The sequence below is a fragment of the Cajanus cajan genome, chromosome 2, assembly GCF_000230855.2.
Source record: "Cajanus cajan strain Asha chromosome 2, NIPB_CcT2T_4, whole genome shotgun sequence".
In the NCBI taxonomy this organism is placed as follows: domain Eukaryota; kingdom Viridiplantae; phylum Streptophyta; class Magnoliopsida; order Fabales; family Fabaceae; genus Cajanus; species Cajanus cajan.
The window spans coordinates 22,111,507-22,133,403 of record NC_138518.1 but is presented as its reverse complement, the minus strand read 5'-3'; the positions used below and the strand labels follow the sequence as shown (position 1 = coordinate 22,133,403).

Here is a 21,897-nt window from a genome sequence, read left to right as displayed (position 1 = left end):
TGAGTTCAACAAGCAGTGAATTTGAATCTGAGGAAATCAATTTATGTTTGATGGTTGAAGTTGATCAAGATAACATTGTAAGTGATTATGATCTTAAATCTAATCCTGATTATGATCAACTTCAAGAGGCATTTATTCAAATACACAATGAAGCACTAAAATTAAATTCATTAAATACAAAGCTGAAAAGCAAATTGACTTGGTATGAAAATACTTTGATTAAAGCTAAGCAAGAACTTGAAAATTTGAAAATTGAACATGATCATTTACAAACAATGTTTAATTTCAATGAAGCTTATTGTGAAAAAAGTTCTTCTTTAATGTGAAAGTTGCAAGGTTTTAAAAAGAGAAAATGCTGATTTGAAAAATTCTCTTGCAAAATTCACAAATGGAAATGCAAATTTGAATATTATTTTGGGAAATCAAAGGCATGTTTTTGATAGAAGTGGGCTTGTTTATAATCAAAGCAAGAACAAGCCATCAAAAGGAATTGATAATGGTTTTAAAAGAATTTAGCCTATTATAAGAGTTAAAAATAATTTCATGAAACAAATAGCATGCTTTTATTTTTGTAAAAAAGGACATACAATAAGAAGTTGTTATTCCAAAAAATCTGGTGTTCCTAATGGTGAAATGATTTGGATTATAAAAGGCAAAGGCTGGGAACTAACCATCAAGGACCCTTCACATAGATACCTAAATTCATAATTTTTTTGACTTTGTTGTAGGAATGCTTGAGAGCCAAAAGTTTGCTATGGTATCTTGATAGTGGCTGCTCAAGACACATGACTGAAGATCCTTCAAAGTTCTCAAGTCTGAAACTAAAACATGAAGGATATGTTACTCATGGTGACAACAACAAAGGAAAGATTCTAGGTTGTGGAAATGTTGATAACTCTTCTTCCTCAACATTGATTGAAAATGTGTTGCTTGTTGAAGGGCTGAAACATAATTTGCTAAGTATAAGCCAACTAAGTGATAAGGGATTCAAAATTGAATTTGATAATTCTTGTTGTTTGATTTGTGATAATTTGACTAAAGAAATTAGATTCATTGGAAAAAGAATTAATAACATTTACATGTTAAACTTAGAGCATTCAATCAAAATTTCTAACACAAAATGCTTGATAACTAAGGAAGACAATGTTTGGCTTTGGCATAGAAGAGATGCACACATACATATGAATCATTTAAACAAATTAAGTAGAAAAGAGCTAGTAATTGAATTACCTAAACTCAAGTTCAGCAAGGATAAACTATGTGATCTTTGTCAAAAGGGCAAGCAAGTGAAGGCTAGTTTTAAAAGCAAAAATCTGATTTCAACTTCTAGGCCTTTGCAACTAATTCACATGGATTTGTTTGGTCCTTCAAGAACCATGAGTCTAGGAGGGAATTACTATGGGCTGGTTATGGTGGATGACTATTCAAGGTTTAGTTGGGTAATGTTTCTTGCTACTAAAAGTGATGTTTTCAATGCTTTTAAGAAATTTTCTAAGCTTGTTCAAAATGAGAAGAACAAAAACATCACCTCAATTAGGAGTGATCATGGAGGAGAATTCCAAAATGTTTTATTCCAAAAATTATGTGAAGAACATGGCATTGATCATAATTTTTCAGCACCTAGGACTCCTCAACAAAATGGGGGTTATGGAAAGGAAAAATAGGTCTCTTGAGGAATTAGCTAGAACAATGCTAAATGAGACTAATCTACCTAAATACTTTTGGGCTAATGTAATTAATACAGCATGTCATGTATTAAACAAAGTTCTAGTTAGGCCTATTCTAAAAATAACACCTTATGAGATTTACAAAGGTAGGAACCCTAATATCTCATACTTCAAAGTATTTGGTTGTAAATGTTTTGAGTTAAACAATGGTAAGGAATAACTTGGGAAATTTGATGCTAAAGCTGATGAAGCAATTTTCTTGGGCTACTTTACAAATAGAAAGGCTTATAGAGTGTTTAATAAGAGAACCTTAGTAGTTGAAGAATTTGTACATGTTGTGTTTGATGAAACCAACCTGCAAGAAACAAAGCAAATTGAAATAGAAGACAACTGAATTGCTTGATCAACCTCCCTTAGAAATGAAAAAAGTGAGTTGCCTAAAGAAAGTGAATCAAAAGAAACCATAGAAGAAACTAGTGAGCATTTGCCTAAAGAGTTGAGAACTTTTAGGGACTTATCAATTGAAAATATAATTGGAAATATTGGTAAAGGAGTGACGACTAGAAGGTCTATCAAGAATATTTGTAACACAATGACTTTTGTTTCACAAGTTTAACCCAAAACATTAGATGAAACACTGCATGATGAACATTGGTTGATGGCTATCTAAGAGGAACTAAACCAATTTGTAAGGAATGCAGTTTGGGATTTAGTGCTGTCGTAACCGGGATCACGACGAGATGACGCAAACATATCTTTCAATGGAGCCGCTACCAATATTTTATTTTAAGGGGAAAACATTGGAAAACCCTTTTACAAATAATCTTTAAAGTAAAAATTGGGTTCAAAAGTCAATTACGTGTAGGGAAGGTATTAGCACCCTATGACGCTCGTAAAAATACAGTACCTTTAATTAATTGCAGAAAATTACGTAATTTTATAAATATTTAATTTACCCTAAAATATATATATATATATATATATATATACAAGAATAAACCTCTTTTATTTATTTCTTTTAAATAAATAAATAAAAAAGAGGAACTTGTATAAGAATTTAAATTAGCAAATGGCTAATCATTAAACCCTTAAAATCAAGTAACGTCGAAGATAAAAATGTTATTCAATCGACGTTGTTATTTGTTGTATATTAAATACTTTCCAAATAATAACTTTGAAGACAACAAATCATATTCACTATGTACATGCAATTATTTTCAACAAGTCAAAAAAAAAAAGAGATAGAGTCAAGAAAAGAATATGATACCAAATGAGAGGCTTGAACTTGTTATCGCGTTGAATCTTCAAAGATGAGGATCTATTAGGTGTTTTTTTGGCTACCTTTCACACTACACAAAGGTCTCACAGATCTCAAGAAATACAAAGAAAGAGAAAGAGATAGAAATTTCGAGCTATAAGGAGTTCTCGATGAATTTTTTCGCCCTAAAAATAGTGCCCGAGTCTGCTATTTATAGATGTCAGACCTGACCAGAATGGCCCGTTCTGGATTTGGAATGACCCGTTCTGGATCATTCAATTATGAGTTACATGTGAATCTGGAACGGACTGTTCTACTCGTGGAACGGGCCGTTCCTGCCCGTTCTAAAGGCGGAACGGCCCGTTCCAAATTTGCACTTTTCCCAGAGTGAATTGCACTGGAATGGCCCGTTCTAGAAGCAGAATGACCTGTTCTAAATTTGGAATGGCTCGTTCCCAATTTGAACGTTTCCCATAGTGAACTGCACTAGAACGGCTCGTTCTCAATTAGGATTTTAGGTGTTTTTAGTAACTTGGAACGACCCGTTCCAATTTAAGAATGGCCCGTTCTGACTTCGGCATGGCCCATTCTAGTTTTGGAACAGCCTGTTCTAGGCTACTAAAACCAACCTATTTGGGCTTCAAACCTCCTTGTTGTCATATGGTGTTGCCTCCATACTTTGGGAGCTCCTCCGCTTCATTGTAGACGTCCATTTCATTATTTTGATGGGTTTGGATAAAATTGGTTATTCACAAGTGCCATTACCAAGTGATCATCCAATAATTGGAACTAAATGGGTATTTAGGAACAAGCTTGATGAATATGGAATCATTATAATTAGTAAAGCAAGGTTAGTTGCTAAGGGGTATAATCAAGAAGAGGGAATTGATTATGATGAGACATTTGCCCCTATAGCTAGGATAGAAGCTATAATATTACTACTTGCTTATGCTTCAATAATGAACTTCAAGCTGTACCAAATGGATGTGAAAAGTGCTTTTCTAAATGGTTTCATTCAAGAAGAAGTTTATGTTGAACAACCACCTAGGTTTGTTGATTTTAAATATCCAAATCATGTGTATAAACTTAATAAGGCACTATATGGCTTAAAACAAGCACCAAGATCATGGTATGATAGACAGAAATTTTTTGACTGAAAATGATTATGTTAGAGGTAAAGTAAACAATACATTGTTTGTGAAGAAATATAAGAAAGATACAATGTATGTTCAAATCTATGTGGATGACATTGTTTTTGGTTCTACTAATCTATCTCTATGTAAAGAATTTGTTAAGACTATGCAAGGTGAATTTGAGATGTCCATGATGAGAGAGCCTACATTTTTCTTGGGATTACAAATAAAGCAATTGAATGATGGTACTTTTATAAGTCAAAGCAAGTATTGTAATGAGTTGCTGAAGAAGTTTGGTATGGATGGGTGTAAAGAGGCTGCAACACCTGTATCAATCTCATGCAATCTTGACTTAGATGAGAAGGGAACAACGGTTGAAAATTCAAAGTTAATAGGTATTATTGGATCATTATTGTATTTGACAACTAGTAGACCTGATATAATGTTTGTTGTGTGCTTGTGTGCAAGATTTTAGGCTAATCCAAAAGAGTCTCATATGAAAGCTGTTAAGAGAATACGTAAATATCTAAAAGGAACAATAAATGTAGGATTGTGTATCCAAAATGAGTTTCACTAAGTCTGATAGGATATTCAGATTCAAACTTTGATGGGTGTAGACTTGATAGGAAGAGTACAAGTGGTACTTGTCACCTTCTTGGAAGTGCACTTGTCTCATGGAATAACAAAAAGCAAGCATTTGTTGCTTTAAGCACAGTTAAGGCTGAGTACATAGCCGCATGCAGCTGTTGTGCAAAAATCTTCTGGATGAAACAATAATTGAAAGACTATGGAACTGAACTTAACAAGATTCCCTTAAGATGTGATAACACAAGTGCAATTAATCTTACTAAGAATCCAATCTTACATTCAAGAACAAAGCACATTGAAATAAGACACCATTTCTTAAGAGACCATGTTCAAAAGAATGATTGTGTGGTTGAATTTGTTGAGACAAATAAGCAACTTGATGATATATTTACAAAACCACTACCAAAAGAAAAGCTTAATCAACTAAGAATTGAGCCTGATATAATGAATGAGTCTTACTTGTGTTGAGTGATTAGATTGCAAAGTTACACTTGATTGAAATTGTTTGAATGTGATGTATGTTAAAACATGTTTGATGATAGAGTGTTTATAAATTAAAATGAATCAGAGAATTTTTATAAGGATTAAAGAAGAAAAGAAAAATTTCTCTGTAATAATCGATTATTTTAAAATATAATCGATTATTGTAAGTAAGACTAGGCAAATAATCGATTATTCTGTAGATAATCGATTATCTGGGAAGGATATGAATTCCAGAAGTCTCTAGAATAATTGATTATTTGGAAAATAATCGATTATCTGGGTAGGTTAGAAGGAATAAGTTTTTGTAATAATCAATTATTCTAGAAATAATTGATTATCTAGGAGAAAATCTAAAAAATAAGTCCATGGAATAATAAATTATTCTAAAAATAATCGATTATTTAGTGCAGAAAGGGTTTTCAAGTTGATTTTATTGATACAAATAATCGACTATTTGTATGAATAATCGATTATTTTCGCGACCCTTCATTTCTCCAAGAGATTTTTGAACGGTTATCTTCGTGCCAACTCCCAACCTCCCACCTTCCTTCATTAGTGGCACCTTTTCAGTACCCAATCTGGTGCCTAGGGCATTAATCTCACCCAACACTCACATTCTCTATAAAACCCACACACATTCTCTCAACTCTCACACACAAACCCTAACCTCTCATTCCTATTCTTCTTTTTCTTCTTTTCTCCAACCAAGAACCCACCTTTTTCTACAAAATGGCCTCATCTTCCAAAAGGATCAAGAAGCTCAAAGTCAGGGGGAGCAAGAGACCTCTGCTCACTGGAGCTGAGCAATTGATTGGCAAGTGGTTTGCTGACAAGGAAGCCCAAGACTACTACTTTGAGTGGTATGCGGGTAGGAGAATCATTCCTCCAAAAACTCTAAAGTTGGAGTGGTTCAAGAACGAGGGTTTCAGTTTTCCTCCTCTCTTGGAGTATCAACAACTTGGACAGTTCTTGGAGTTGGAAGGTCCCTATTATCCAGACCTCATTAGGCTATTCTTGTGCTTTGCTTCGAGCAATAGTGGAATCATGCAATCCATAGTGAAAGGGAAGCTTATAAAGCTTGATGTACCAACCCTAAAAGGAGCTGCTGGGTTGAGCAAAACCCGGAGCACAAAGCCCTAACCTTTCAACTTTGGTGATTTTAAGGAGTTGACAACCTTTAGGGACTGTCAAAGGAATCCAGAGAACACAAACTATAGTAAGTTTTTGGCTAGAGGTATGAAGAAAAATTCTAGGTTAATCTCTTTTATAATTGTTTGGATGCTTAAGCCTAGACTTCATAATCATGCTCAAATGTCTAGAGATGATATTCTAATGATACATATTATTAAGAAAAAGGAAAAGATTGATTGGGTCTCTATTGTGAATGATTGCATTTGGAAGGCTAGGAGAAAAGAGGATGGTCTTATACCTTATGCTTTATTATTGTCTAGAGTGTTTGAGAATGCAGGGGTAGAACTTCAGGGGACGAAAAAGATTATTCTCCATGCTTCAAATAAGATTGAGAAATCTTCTTTGCATTACATGGGAATGTTGAAGCAAAAGGTTAAGTGGATATTCAAGGGATATATTCCTCTTACACTTGAACCGACAACTGATGAAGATGGTGTTCCATCTCATGATGAGGACCAACCACCTCAAGTGGAGTAAGAACCGGAACAAGAGCACCAATCGGAGCCTAAGGCATTTTCTCCGTTTGAGCAAAAAATGATAAACAAGCTTGATGCTGTCATGGAGATGACAAGGAAGCATGAGTCCCTAATATTCTGGCATTCTTGATCGATTTGATAACCTTGATCATGAGATTGCAAGGATTAAGGCTCAGTTGGGAATTCAAGAGGATTCAAAGTGACGTGCTTGGCTAGTGCTATGTTTTTGGGAGTTTCATGTTTTGTTCTAGAAGTTTAGTTTCAATTTAATGGTTTTTAATTATAAGTTTTTAAGTACTCCAATTTGGTTGTAATAGTTTTAAGTCTTGAACAATTTGGTTTGGTTTTAAATTTGGTTGTAGTTTCAACAAATTTGATTCTAGTAAAATTTGAATTTGGTTGTGTTTTGATATTGACTGATCATGGTTATTTTGGTTTGAACATTGGTATACATTTGTGATTCTTAAAGTGATGCACTTGATGTATATTTGTTAGTTGTGCTGGTGCATTTGAAATAATGCTCATGAGAACATGTTTGACTTATTTCTTGGAATAAATTGTATATAAAATGTATCAAAATCTTTGATGTGGATGTTGGACTGACATTTTTGTGCATATATACATATGGAATCTGCAATGTTATTTCTCTAAGTTGGACACATTGCTCTTATTAGCTCTATTATATGTTTTTGATGTTGTCCAAAGGGGGAGAAAGGTTTTGAATTTGTTTTGTAGGTTTGTCTACTAACAAGGCATGAACTAACTACTCTCATTTGACTTGAGCAAAACATATTGGTTAGCAAAACATTAGTTTGTCATCATTAAAAAGGGAGAGATTGTTGAGATTCATGGATGATGAATCAAACTCAACTCTGAAGTTCTGAGAGTTTTGATGATAACAAAGAACACAAGCTAAACAAGAAAGAAAGACATGAAGATCATGAAAGAATACAATATGTAGGAGTAGGTTATATGTTCTTATATGTTAAGTTGCCTTGTTGAGTTTATTTTGCATGTGTATGCTTTGTGCATGAGTTAATCTTAACCTAAATTGACTAAAAGTGAGTATTATGATGATTCAAATAACTTAGAAAGTTTTCTAAAGTGTGAAATCGAATTTTTGAAAACTAAATCAAGATAATCGATTATTATTAACTATAATCTATTATTCCAACAAGAGGTTCATAGAACCTTGCTGTAATAATCAATTATCTGTGAAATAATTAATTATTTCAGGAAGTACTCTTTAGAATAATCGATTATCCTGCAAAATAATTGATTATTTTGTTCTTGAGTGATTTCTAGAATTCATGAAGAACAAAATAATCGATTATCCTTAACAATAATCGATTATTTGGGTCTGGAAAACTTTATAAATAGTTTTCAAACTTTTAAACAAGTACAAAGAAGAACAAAGAACAGAAGAGAATATACTACTGATTTTGTGAAGTCTTTGTGACCTTCTTGGAGTGTTTTCTTTGTGAAACCAAGAAGAAAAATATTTTGTGAAATGCTTTGAAAGGGATCATCATCATCACTACATTCTTGGAAGATAAGGATTGAGATTTGTCAAGAATTCACATTCTGATTTGTTCAGCTTCCAGGTGAATTCGTTCCTTTAATTCTTTGTGTAATGTGTAAAAAAATCTTGAGTAGGTGTCTCAAGTGGTAAGGAATTCTTGTAGTGGGTTTCTACAAGAAGTTCTATCTTGGGTGCAAGAAAGTGTATATCTTGAGTGTTGAAGTGTGTGCATGTGTGGTATGCTCGTAAAATTTCTTCATTGAGATAGTGGAACAAATCTTGATCAGGTTATGATTGAGGACTAGATGTAGGTCATATGTGGAGTGGCTGAACCTGGATAAAACACTTTGCACTCTTCTCTCATCCTTATCTCTTACATTGAACAATCTTTAATTAAATGTCAGGATGGCTGGCTTTGATTAATATGCTTGTTTGATTAAAATGGTTTAAACTAGAACATAAGCATTGCATGTTAGTAGTTCTTTAAGCTAATTCAATAAAGATTAAGCAAGAATTCATATATGAGTCATTCTCATTTACAAGAGGTTCAATTAACTTCATTGCAAATTAGTATTAGAAAATTTTTAATTGAAATAAAGATCCTTAAACTCTGATAAATTTTTTAAGTGTCATTGAATCCAATTCACCCCATCTTGGATTGAGCCATTCTTTTCTATCAGTCTATGATGGGAGAATTGACATTTTCTTAGGGACTACAAATAAAGTAACTCAATAGTGGTATATTTGTAGGTCAATCTAATTATTACAATGAGTTATTGAAGAAAATTGGTATGGAAAGTTGTGAAGAAACTACCACACCAATTTCAACTTCATGTAATCTTGACTTAGATGAGAGAGGTATAGTTGTAGACACATCAAAGTATAGAGGTATAATTGGATCTCTATTATATCTTACAGCTAGTAGACTCAATATAATGTTTTTTGTATGTTTGTGTGCTAAATGTCAAGCTAATCCAAAGGATTCACATATGATTGTTATTAAAAGAATTTTAAAATATGTAAGAGGAACTATTGATATCAGATTATGGTTTCCTAAAGGTGTATCTTTAATTATAGTTGCATATTCTAATTTTGATTATGCAAGGTGTAGATTAGATAGAAAGTGTACTAGTGGTACTTGTCATCTTTTAGGAAGTGCATTAGTTTCATGACATAGTAAGAAGCAAGTTTGTGTTGCTTTAAGTACAACTAAAGTTGAGTATAGAGAAACTAGAAGTTGTTATGCTCAACTCCTATGGATGAAACAGCAACTAATGGACTATGGTGTAAGACTAGATAACATTCCTCTAAGGTGTGATAATACTAGTGATATAAATCTAACTAAGAATCATATCTTCCATTCTAGGACTAAACACATAGAGATAAGACATCACTTTCTTAGAGATCATGTTTGTTGGAGAAAAAGATACACACTAGAAGGGGAGTTGAATAGTATATATCAAAAACTCGTGCTTTTAATTTGTAGTAGAGTAGTAATCAAATGAAACACTAGAAACTAATCAGATGAAGCAAGTATTTTATATTGGTTCGTCTCAAACACAGAGACTACATCCAATTCTCAATCTAACCAGATTGAATTCCACTATCTTGTACAAGATACAAATATTCTTTCAAAAGCCACTTCTGGCTTAAGCCTAAGTAGTCTTTAACTTTTCTCTCCAAGCAACTACCCAAGTATTCTTTCAACAAGCCTCTCTAAGCTCAAAACCAAGTATTCTTTTTACAAGCCTCTTCAAGCCAAACACCAAGTATTCTTTCAACAAGCTTCTCCAAGCTCAACACCAAGTATTCTTTCAACAAGCCTCTCCAAGCTCAAACCCAAGTATTCTTTTGAACAAGCATCTCTAGGCTCAAACCCAATTATTCTTTTGAACAAGCCTCTTCATGCTCAACCTTTACAAATAAATTTGACAAGAGTTTTAATGATAGATTTCTCTCTTCGTGATGCTATGAAAGTACAACACAAATTTAACTACAAAGAGCTATATACAAGATTTCTAATGAAAAGCTTCTTTGTAGTGTTTCAGCTTTGTTCACAATGTATTTCATCAATGAAAACTACTCAATGAATGTTGATCTTTTATGTACGACGCTTTTTCTTCGTATATGTATATTCTGAAACTATCACACACATTTTTTGTAGTATAAAGGTTTGATCCTTATATAGTAGTTTCAAAGAAGATGATCGTTACAACAATGTTGGATTTAAACTTTCAAATTTCTTTGCAAGTTGTTTCGTTAGTCTTCCTTGTTGATCCTAGAGATTACCATTGATGCATTTAATGTGAAGATTAAATGCTTATATGATCTAGGCAGGTACTTATCATCATTTTCTTCTATTTTAAGTGTAGTAGAGTAGTGTCAACGTAGAGCAATTAGGGCTGGTGTAGAGCAATCTCTTTTAGTACCTTTTCCGTGATATTCGAGATCTTGCTTTTTGACTTTTCACGGATATTTTTTCTTTTTCCTCTTTAATGCACTTTGATAGATTCGAAGTTCCTTTTTGTTCAATATATTGAGGAATAATACATTACATGAAGTTCAATGTCAGTCTTATATAATGGTGTTCATTTAATGTCATCAAACGGATTGTATGCTTCGTATGATTTTTTTTATCTTTACAGATGATATGTATTTTCTTCACATTTCATCTGATACGATTTATCTTTGAAGAATGCTAACTTTTGCTTAAAGAAAATCTTTCATTTGTCATCATTAAAACTTAAAGGATTGCCTATTGTCTTAAAACAATATTTTTGATTTAACAATGTTCAAAATGGAGATTGCATAATAGAGTTTATAGAAACAAGTAAACAATTAGCTGATATATTCATTAAGTCTCTACCAAGACACATATTTAATTTTCTTAGAAATGAACTTGGTATATTGAGTGAAGCATGTTTATAATGATTGGAATATGCTTAAGGTGTTTGTATGCTGATATGTTTGAGTTAAATGATTGATGTAAACATAAATATGTTCAAATGTATGATATGATTGAGTTAAATAATTGATGAATGTATAAAAGTGTTAAATTATATGTTAAAGTGTTAAGAAATTCGAAATTGACTATTCCTTACTAGAATAATCGATTAAAGTAAGTTTTAATCGATTATTTCATGTATATGAACTCATAAGAGTTTGTAATAATCTATTATTTTGTCAAATAATTGATTATCTGGGTTTGTGAGAATTCATATGTTACTGAAATAATTGATTATTTCAAGTAATAATTGATTATTTTAAGTGACAAGAGTGAGATGCTTACTGAAATAATCGATTATTTCAGTAAATAATTGATTATTTTAGGTGAACTAAGATCCTACTCTTTTTAATAAATAATTATTTCAGCAAATAATTGATTATTTCGTGCAGATTTGGTTTTTAAGCATTTTTGCTAACACAAATAATCGATTAATTGTGCAAATGATCAACTATTTCGAATTTGTTCACATTCTGTGAAGTTTGAATGATAGTTACTCGTGCCAAAAGCCAATGGGTTTGAATCTTTCACGAAAAACCCTGACTTTTCACTTCCAAAATGTATTATAACACCCAAAACCCTTAAACTTCACAACTATCATTATATATACATCATTCTTCAAGCATTCCTCTCACATTCTCAAACCCTAACTATCTACCAACCTTTAAACCTTTAAACTCTTCATCTCTTACCTTCTAAACACCCCATGACTTCTTTTTCTTCTAAGAGACCAAGAAAGCTTGAGGTTAAGGGGAGCAAGAGATCTTTACCTTCTAAGAGGTAGGCTTTGGTCAACCGGTGGTTCCTAGAGGAGAAAACCCTGAAGGAGTACTTTTAGTGGTATGCTGGGAGAAGAATCATCCCACTAGAGACTCTAAATCTAGAATTGTTCAATAATGAGGGTTCACATTTCCACTATTGTTTGAGTTTCAAGGGTTGAAAAAGTTTTTGGAACTTCAAGGTCCTTATTACCCAAATTTGGTAAGAGTCTTCTTCTCTTTGGCATCAAGTGTAAGGGGAGTGACAAATGTTGTGGTGAAGGGAGTGCTTGATAGGTTGGACAAACATACCCTTTTAGCGGTTGTTGGTCTAAGGAGTACAAGCTTAAAGAGACCTTAAGGTGTAAACTTTGGTGACTTTAGTGACATGACCACTTTCAGGGATTGTCAGAGGAACCTAAAGACTTCAAACTAGAGTAAGTTTCTAGCTAGTGGTATCAAGAAAAATAATAGGCTTATTTCTTTTATTATTGTTAGTAAAAGAATACTTGGTTAAGTCTGAAGAGTTTTATCTATAAAAGAATAGTTGTTTTGAGTCTGGAGAGATTTGTTTGTAAAAAAATACTTATTTGAGTTTGGAAGGACTTGACTATAAAAGAATACTTGGTGTTTTAAGTTTGAAGAAATTGTGTAAAAAGAATACTCAGGTAGATTGTTTGAAAAAGTATCCAAAGAATACTAAAGTTTGAATAAAAAATGATTTGTTAAAAGAATACTTGTATCTTTTTTAAGATAGTAAAACTCAATTTAGTTGGATTAAGAACTAAACATAATCTCGATGGTTGAAATAAATTAGTATAAAATCACCATGTGTTTCATTTGTTTTATCTCCTCCATTCTTTATGTTATTATTACTTCACTACTCGAAAAAATTTAAGTTTTTGATAGAGATTATTCAGTTCTCATTTTAATATCTATCTTTTCTCTACATCTATTCTTCATGTAATAATAAAAGATAAAAAAATGAAATATGTACACTAAAACCTTGATATTGACTTTATATATTGTTATAGATAATATTTATTTGTATATATAATTTTATTATAAAATTTAGTTATATATAATAAAGATTTAACTTAAAATACTTGTGTGTCCAAAAGAAAAACTTTCACAAAAAATAAAAATAAACTAAACTAATTCCTAATCGGTAATTAAATTAATAAAAAAAATTAACCCCACAAAAAATATATTTGAAGAACGCGACTTGATATGTGTGTTGGAAAAACCAGAAACACTGTAACAAGGACGCCGATCTCGCCGTAGGCGCGTTTCGTTCATTTACCATTCGTCCGAACAACCTCCTTATTTGTTTACACTTCCAACGACACACTCACGAAAGTCGTTTAGGTCAGCGTCTGGTTTGATCCACGTGTTCCTTAAACGACCCCAATCTATTGCGCAAAAGAAACGGGTTAGGCATTTTCATTTTATTGCGTATCTTGGCATCGCATCTACCTTTTCTTTTTCTTCCCAGAAGACACTTGCTTGTAATTTGAGATTGTGGGGTTGATTTGTGGTGGCCGAACTTCGTTTGCAGTGATCGGTGGGAGAAAATCAGAGGCAGACAAACAATTCCACCTGTAAAAGAAGGACAAGTTTTGTGAAGTTGATGCGAGAATAAGAACTGGATAGAAGCATGGGATTAAGTGTTTCAATGCTCCCTATGAAAGTGGTGCTGCTGATGTTGCTCATATTTCTCTGCTACTCTGTAGCATACTCCTCGTCTTCATCTGAGACTACAATGCACACTAATAATTGGGCTGTTTTGGTCTGCACGTCTCGCTTCTGGTACATCAACTTTTCTTTTTTTGAATAATAAGACCCATATGAGGCTATATGATTTTATTTTATTTTTCTATTTTTTAGATTTTGCGTAATTCTTTGTTTAGTATCTTTGGCAGCAATATATGTGAATGAAAAATAGAATACATAGTGAAAATGAATTATTTTTAGTTGTTTACTTGAGAATTTGGCAACTCGTTATATGGATTATAAACAAAATTTGAATTATCGTTCACCTTGTGGTTTTTCTGGTTGTGTGACATGGATGGTATACTAAATGTGGTGCTTTCCTTGTTCAGGTTTAATTATCGGCATATGGCCAATACCCTGTCACTCTATAGGCAAGTATACAATTTTAGCCTTGTTTGTGATTGTTTGAATTGTGCTTGACAATGAACTATTGGTCTTTAACTTCTTTCTCATTCAGGACAGTTAAGCGGCTAGGAATACCTGATGAAAGGATTATACTCATGCTAGCAGATGACATGGCATGTAATGCAAGAAACAAGTACCCTGCCCAAGTTTTTAATAATGAAAACCATAGACTTAATCTGTACGGGGATAATGTGGAGGTGAGTCTTTAGGCATGCATTTTTATGTCTGAATCTTTAATAGACTAAAGAGAATATCTTCACCGTTAGCTTTGTCTCTGCCTCGTGGCTCTCTTTGCAAACCTTGGAATTTTTGTTTTACGTATCACAAACACTAAGCTAGATCATTTGTAAAGTTAGTACTTCTTCATTTAATCTTTACATTTCCAAAATGTGGTTAGTGTTGTTTATGATAACTTTTGCTTGTATAGTTAGCTGTATGAAACTTATGCTGAAGTCAGCTCTCGCACGTGTTCTTCTTTTCCTTTTGTTGATGGTTTTCTTGTAGAACTGAGTCTCCTTTGGAAATGTTATGCATCTTAGTGATCCTACAATCTTCAAATTTGTAAGGATGTGTAGTTATGAGGTGCAAGGCAGGCTGGGTCTGCAACCCTAAAATCTGCCTCATTTTGATGGGTGTTTCTTTAATATTAAAATCCCCAGCCATATAAAATGATGCCATCAAATTCTGCTTGCCTTGCTGAGGCAGCTAGCTTAACTGTCTTTGATAGCATAGTGTTGTCAACATATTGGCCTTATCTTGAGGTTTCTATCATATATATAATATAGCAATCCTGTTTTGTTTATGAATCTATCTCAAAACTTTATCTGGGTCATGGACAGTACTCTATTACTGGCCTATTGTTAATATATTGTTTCTTCATCCTTTATCAAGTTTGTTTTGTAGTTGATAGGGTAGTAAATAACTTTCAGTGTTTGTAAGCTGCTTATCAATAGCTCTACCTTGAACTAGATTCATTATCTAGATCATCTTGGCTTTTGGCTAATTTGTGTCATATATTGTATGTTTGGGAAACCTTTTGGCATGATGCAAACGGGAATTCCCACTTTCCAAAACATAAAAATAGGAAGCAAGTAGTTGTTGCTTTTATTTGAACAGACGTTAAGAAGGATTCTAACTACTAAACAAACACACTGATAGTACATTCATTAGTTGGGCAGAGGATTGGCTAGGTTTGCTTCGTAGATTGTATCTTTATGCTTGAGATATAAAATATAAAATTTAACTAAGCTTTGAGTTTCCTTTAAATTAATATAAATAGATTGATATACATTTTTCTCTAGTGGCACATGTGATACCATCATGTAATTTAATGAAATTTTCATGGAATGCAAGTTTTGATATAAAGATTTTGCTTCATAATGAGCCTGACCGAGCTAAGCAGGGCTGCTAAAAAAACTTTCTGAGTGAGGTTTGAATCTATCTTAAATTAGTTTAGTTTATCTATTCTGTAGTTGTACTGCAGTAGATTATGAACTATAAGACCATAACTTCTCTGAAAATTACTGAAGTTTGTTCTTTTGTGAAAAGTCTGTGATGATTTTATGTTCATCTTCATTCTTATTGTTATTTTCTCTAGTGGAGAAGGTACTGGTGCTATACGATTCAATGGCTATAACTTGAAAAGGCCCCCATGTTTATTTTCTTCTCTCATTTAATTGTTTCTCAATCTCTTGTACTATTCAGAAGAGAAAATACTAGTATCTTTTAGAGGATGATCGTTTGCCTGCAATCTCCCAGGTAGATTATCGTGGATATGAAGTGACAGTGGAAAACTTTTTACGGGTACTTACAGGACGTCATGAAACTGCTGTTCCGAGGTCCAAGCGACTTCTTAGTGATGAAGGAAGCCATATTCTTCTTTATATGACAGGGCATGGAGGTGATGAGTTTTTGAAGTTTCAGGACTCAGAAGAGCTTCAAAGTCACGATTTAGCTGATGCTGTGAAGCAAATGAAAGAGAAGCGCAGGTATTGTTTCTAATTCAACTGTTTACTTGTAATCTATGACCTGTAAATTGGTTACTTGAAATGAAAAAGAATTTGCTATTAGTGTAGTATTTATTGGGGCAATGATTTTTGCATACAAAGAGGAAGGAGGATATTGAGTTCTTCTTAAAAAATGCACAAAATAGAAAACAATAAAGATAAAGAGGAAATCACTGGAATAAAGCTACCCATGTCCTTGACAAATAGACTAATGAATTAGGACTCTCATTTCATATGCTTATCATTATTGGATAAAGAACTCATTTTTGGCTGATACTCATAATGGGATTTGTTAGGTTTAAGGAGCTTCTGATAATGGTGGATACCTGCCAAGCCTCTACTCTGTTCTCTCAGGTCTCAAACTGATTTTATATGCTTGTCATTCTTGAAAACTCCCATGCCAATTCTTGTAAAATGATAGTATGTGAGCTTCTGGAGTATTTATTGTCCAGAATTAATTAACAGTTTAACACTTATTATTAAGGGCGAAATGTTAGTTTTAGAGTTTTTGTCCAAGTTTAATGCATAGCTTATGTTCCTCATTTGATGTATTTTTTTTAATGTTCTTGCCCTTGATCGGACAATCATATTTTCCATCATTGGTAAAACAGTGCATAGGTTGGGCATATAAAGAAGTCTGAAACTGAGTTCCTCATATTTCTAAGTTGTTAGGATGTTTGGCTGCTGTTAAATGGTCTATAATTTGATGATTATGGATATACATGTATGTTTAAAGGGGGTCTATTCTGAATTATTTTCCTTTAGTATAAATGATGGTTACTTTGCTTTCAGTCATGGGCAATTACATAATTTTGAGGAAAGGTGAGTTACGAGTTTCCTGTACTGAAGGTTGTGGTTTTACCTTTATGGTCATGCTAACATATACCTGCATAATTAATTGTATAACATATTTTCATTCCTGTTAAACATCATATCATGAACTACAAAGAATACAAATTTATACAGTCTGCTTTTTTTTTTTTCTTACTTTTCTTTTTTCTAGGTTTTGTCTTCGTGGATTAAGTTGATACTCTCAGCACTTAGTGTCCTGAAATTTATAACAAATTTATCCTGACGATTTCTTTTTCTGAGCATGGCAGTTTCATTCACCAGGTGTTTTGGCAATTGGAAGTAGTATGAAAGGAGAGAATTCATATTCACATCATTTGGACTCTGATGTATGCATGAATTTATTAGTCCTTCAGACAAGTATTTGACGTTCTTTACTACAGATTATCCATTGGATTTCTTCTTGATTAAGTCCAATTTCTGAACAACTAAAATTCTGTTGTAATTTTTCTCTAAAATATACAGGTTGGCGTTTCAGTTGTTGATCGTTTTACATTTTACACTCTTGCTTTCTTTGAGAGGCTGAATATGTATGACAATGCTTCATTGAGCAGGTACATTCAAACTTTTTATAAGCCTTTTCACATTAAGTATTTTAGCCTTGCTATCAAGTGTCTATAGAGCATGCATGTTCTTTTGTTTCATGTTCTTTTAATTGATTTTATATGCATGATCTTTTGTTTAGTGGTCTTTTAATTGATTTTACATTCCCAACATTTTATTGCAGTTCTGTTTCTTAATATTTGTTTGAAACAATTCTCTTGAAAATCCCATTGGCAATTAAAACTTAATTGATCAATTTTGGTAAAATAACTTTCATGTTTTCTATCATTTGTAAATACACAAAATCGATATCCTCCTTTATTTGTTAAGAAAGTTCATAAGTCCAGACTAAGAAGCATCTGGAATACACAGCATTAAAATTATTTTTGCAACATGTCCATGAAGACTACATTGTTTACTCAGATTTTTTGTGTGTGTTTTGCAGTCTTTTCAATTCATATAATCCAAATTTGTTGATGTCAACTGCATATTACAGAATGGATCTATACCAACGCCATTTAGAGGAGGTAATAAAGTTGTGGACGGATGTTTAATCTTTTGCTACTATTTTTCTGTAAATTTATTGTTTTGTGGTGAGGACTCTAGTTTTCTTTGGTTAAATTAATATTTTAGTTACTGAACTATTGGAGAACTTTAAATGGGTTCATGTTAGAGACAGATGCATTACATACTTTTTGTACTATAATTGCTTTTGTAGTATTTTTCTTTTTGGGCCTTGGACTTCTTTTCAGTTTGGGGTTAGGGTGTTGCTGACCCTGTTTTGTCTAGTCCAGCTATATATAGCTGACTCTTCTTCTCTGTAATTGATTGAGTTCATTTGGTGACAAATTCAGTTAAATTTCTGTTAGACATAATTATGAAATTCTCTCTCTCTCTGAATTTCAACAGTTCCTAATTTCCTATACTTTTAGAAGTTTATAATTGGTCCCTGAACTTTTTAATTATTCATAATTGGATCCCTAGGTTAGGGTTCTGTTGAATTGGACAGAATATTCGTGATCCTTGTTTAAGTACATAACCAGATCAGATCAATTGCTTTGAACAACTTACTGCTACCTCGTGCTTTTTCTGACATTGCATTCGGTGTAGATTGGATTCCTTTCATGAAATTTAATGATTTCTTTCATAAAGTTCCAAATTCCTAGCATATATTTTCTATACAATGTGTAACAGTTTTCTATTTTACCTCCATTCAAGTATTGCATTTATTGTATAGATCATCTTGTTAAGCTACTGCCTGAGTACCTGGGTGGAATAGTAAAATTACACGCCAAATTCTATACTCATTTATAGTTGATTGTTTATTGGTTTGAGACCCCTTAACAAATATGAGCTCTGTGCATGTAACATAGGGACCAGTAGGTCATTTTTATGCGTTTATGCTACTGTATGTCTGTCATTTATTATGCTTTACCTTCATTTCCAAAGTTTTGAGATGTATATATTTCTTTGTGCTGAATTGATGGGTGATTTAGTTTATGTTCAATCTCAAGTTCTAAACAGTTAGAAGCTTCACCACCTGTAATGCGGGAGATTAGTGGATTGGATTGCTTCAGCTTTAGGGGAAAAGGCCAATCAGTCAAATCCAATTGATTTTCATAGGCTATGTTTAGCCCTTCTTTTTGGCTTAATAGTATTTTAAATTTAAAGCTGAAAATAAGTGTTTTAAAATTCATTTTAAACTAAAAGCATTGTTTCATTGTCCCACATATGACTATCCAAATTCATCATATACAAGTTGTTAGGAACCAAAACACAGAATAGTATAATTGTAGGTGAACGGAAAAATCAATGAAGATAAAAGACTGTTTTATTGCTGAAAAAGATAGTAAATGCAGTAGGAAAGATATCCCCAAAGCCCACAGAGCTCAGCTCCAACAGAGAAAAGAGAATTCTCTGCCTAACAGAAAAATGATTCTCTCCTTGTCCCCTCACTTTCAAACCTTCCTATAACCGAAATCCACTCATGACAATCACATATCTCTCTCTTGCTGCCACCCCATCATTCCCTCCTTGCTTCTTCTTATTCCTCCTGACATAGACTCTCCAAACAGTGGGCCTATTCTGCTGATGTGAAAGCTGACCATTTGGACTTGCATTTTCTAATTGGGTTCTATCACAGGTCAAAATTAATTATCAATCTTGCAGCATATATGCAAATTCAAGTGAGGAAAATTCTTTAATATGTATAACATATGAACTTCATGAACAATTTTAGTTTGGTTTGGATTGAGTTGATTTTTAAAGGTTTTGTTTGGGTTATGTTATGTACTTGTTTGAAAGGATATATTTATATCAAGAGGAGAGTTATTTCTTTTATTATTTTTATTGGTTATTTGATGGTATTTGCACACACAACTCCACATTAGTAAGATATTGTCCACTTTGGGTTTAAGTTCTCATAGTTTTGTTTTCGGTCATCACTCAAAAGGCCTCTTAACCAATGGAGCACATATGTACGTTATAAGTTCTTATTCTCTTCTTGTTTGGTTTGTATCCCAACAGGTTTAATATATCAGTAGGTCCCTTTTTGGAAATTTTTAATTAGGTCTCTAAACTAAAAATTTGTAATTAGGTCCTTTATCTTTTACAATTGTTTTAATTGAATCCTTTGAATTAATTATTATGGCTTGAAACTGTCACAAAAATAACAAATTTGACTGTTTTATTAATTTTAGGTACCCAAATACAAAATTACTAAAAGATCAAGGGCCTAATTATATATATTTTTTTAGTTTAAAGACCTAATTGGAAATTCTCTAAAAGTTCAAGGACCTATTGATATATTAAACCATTTTTAGTTTTGGTTTTAATTTTTATCTGTTAGCTCAATCTTTAGCTTTTAATTGGATAGGTTTTATGATTTAGTTTGATTATTGTAATATCTGCCACTTTTGATGTTTTGTTTGATTGAAGTGGTGAGTTCTTGTTTTGTGACGTCATTCTAGGTACCTGTGACAAACTTCTTTGGTTCTGTAATGAAAACAATACATACTGATTCAGCCTACAGATCCTGGTCAAATAAGAAAATTCGGGCAGCTAAATCCAAAATGCCTTTGGATCAATCAATCTTTGACAGTGACGGAAGAATTTTGAGAAAATCGGATGAGGAGGATCAATTTAATAATTTAACTGCAGAGGTGAAGTTAATATTGCCTCATTGAGAATACTTTTACAAATTTTCATATAAAAGGTTTAGTCATGGACATTGGATTTGCTGTGCAGGATTATATCCGGGATAGTGTTGGACAAATATGGAGTGCTATTCTCAGTAATGTGAATACTTTTGAAAGCACTGATACTTTTGTGTGCTATGGACTGGTTTTAATGCTTCCTTTGTTGATATTTTCCACGTGGCTGTCAAGTAAATGACTGCAGCAATGTTCCTTAAGTTTGTTTGCAGAGCAGAGACATTTCTTTGATGATATATGTCACCATTGCTTGAAATGCAATTTCACCCGAAGAAGCAGATTACTTGAGGGCTTCATAATATGTGGGCCCAGACTAGTGAGAGTGCAGCTTCATAGTTGTTGCAGATCAGCTTTATTATTCTGTTAACCATTGCTTTTTCCTTGGTGCAATTTATTATTGTTAGCCTTAGCCATTGATGCTGTCGACCTGTAGCTGTTGTCATGTTTTGCTTTGTATTTTGATCATGGTGGTAAACAGTGTAGGATTTTGTAAAACGTTACACTATTTTGTTTATATATTGTGTTGATTTCCAACATTAGAACATTGCCCTTTAAAGAACTCGGAAATGAAAGTGCTTGACCATTTTAACTACATATATAATAAAATCTGAATTCCATCGATCACTGTAGTATAACAGTGCTTGTTACAGTTCTGAGAATTCCATTCATCCAACATATATTTATTAAATATGCACAAAATATTAATATGAAGGTAAGTTTATTTCTAAATATATGATTGGTCTGACCCACGATAAAGCTTTCACAAGTCTTGTTCAATTTTGTTGACAATTCTGTTTCATGTGTAATTGTAGAACGTTTGAGATATTTGGCGTATTATGCTACCATGCTTTGAAGATATTTCATAGAAATTGTACTGAATTAGTTCCTGAACAAAAAGGACAAGATATGCAAAAAATGGATTACTGCAAGATACAAGATTATCCTGGCGGATAATAAATTTGATAGCACACAATGATATAGGAAAAAAAATGTTCTATATTGGTAAGGCTAGCAGATAGATTAGACAAG

At 32.8% G+C, this 21,897-nt stretch overlaps 1 protein-coding gene across 2 annotated transcripts; it reads left to right on the top strand.

Annotated features, from left to right (window-relative positions):
- Positions 1–13,308: 13,308 nt before the first annotated feature.
- LOC109805063 (Peptidase C13 family) lies at positions 13,309–21,427 on the top strand. 2 transcript variants are annotated; one of them, XM_020367013.3, is made up of 11 exons: positions 13,309–13,512; positions 13,639–13,889; positions 14,183–14,224; positions 14,311–14,455; positions 16,017–16,246; positions 16,561–16,618; positions 17,365–17,442; positions 17,579–17,667; positions 18,102–18,183; positions 20,626–20,817; positions 20,903–21,427. In XM_020367013.3, the coding sequence occupies exons 2-11, from the start codon at positions 13,738–13,740 to the stop codon at positions 21,047–21,049; spliced, it is 1,215 nt and encodes a 404-aa protein (XP_020222602.2). In that variant the 5' UTR covers positions 13,309–13,512; positions 13,639–13,737; the 3' UTR covers positions 21,050–21,427. The 2 variants fall into 2 exon arrangements, with proteins under 2 accessions (XP_020222602.2, XP_082924156.1); XM_083068030.1 differs by lacking the exon at positions 13,309–13,512 and having other exon boundaries at positions 13,520–13,889.
- Positions 21,428–21,897: the final 470 nt, after the last annotated feature.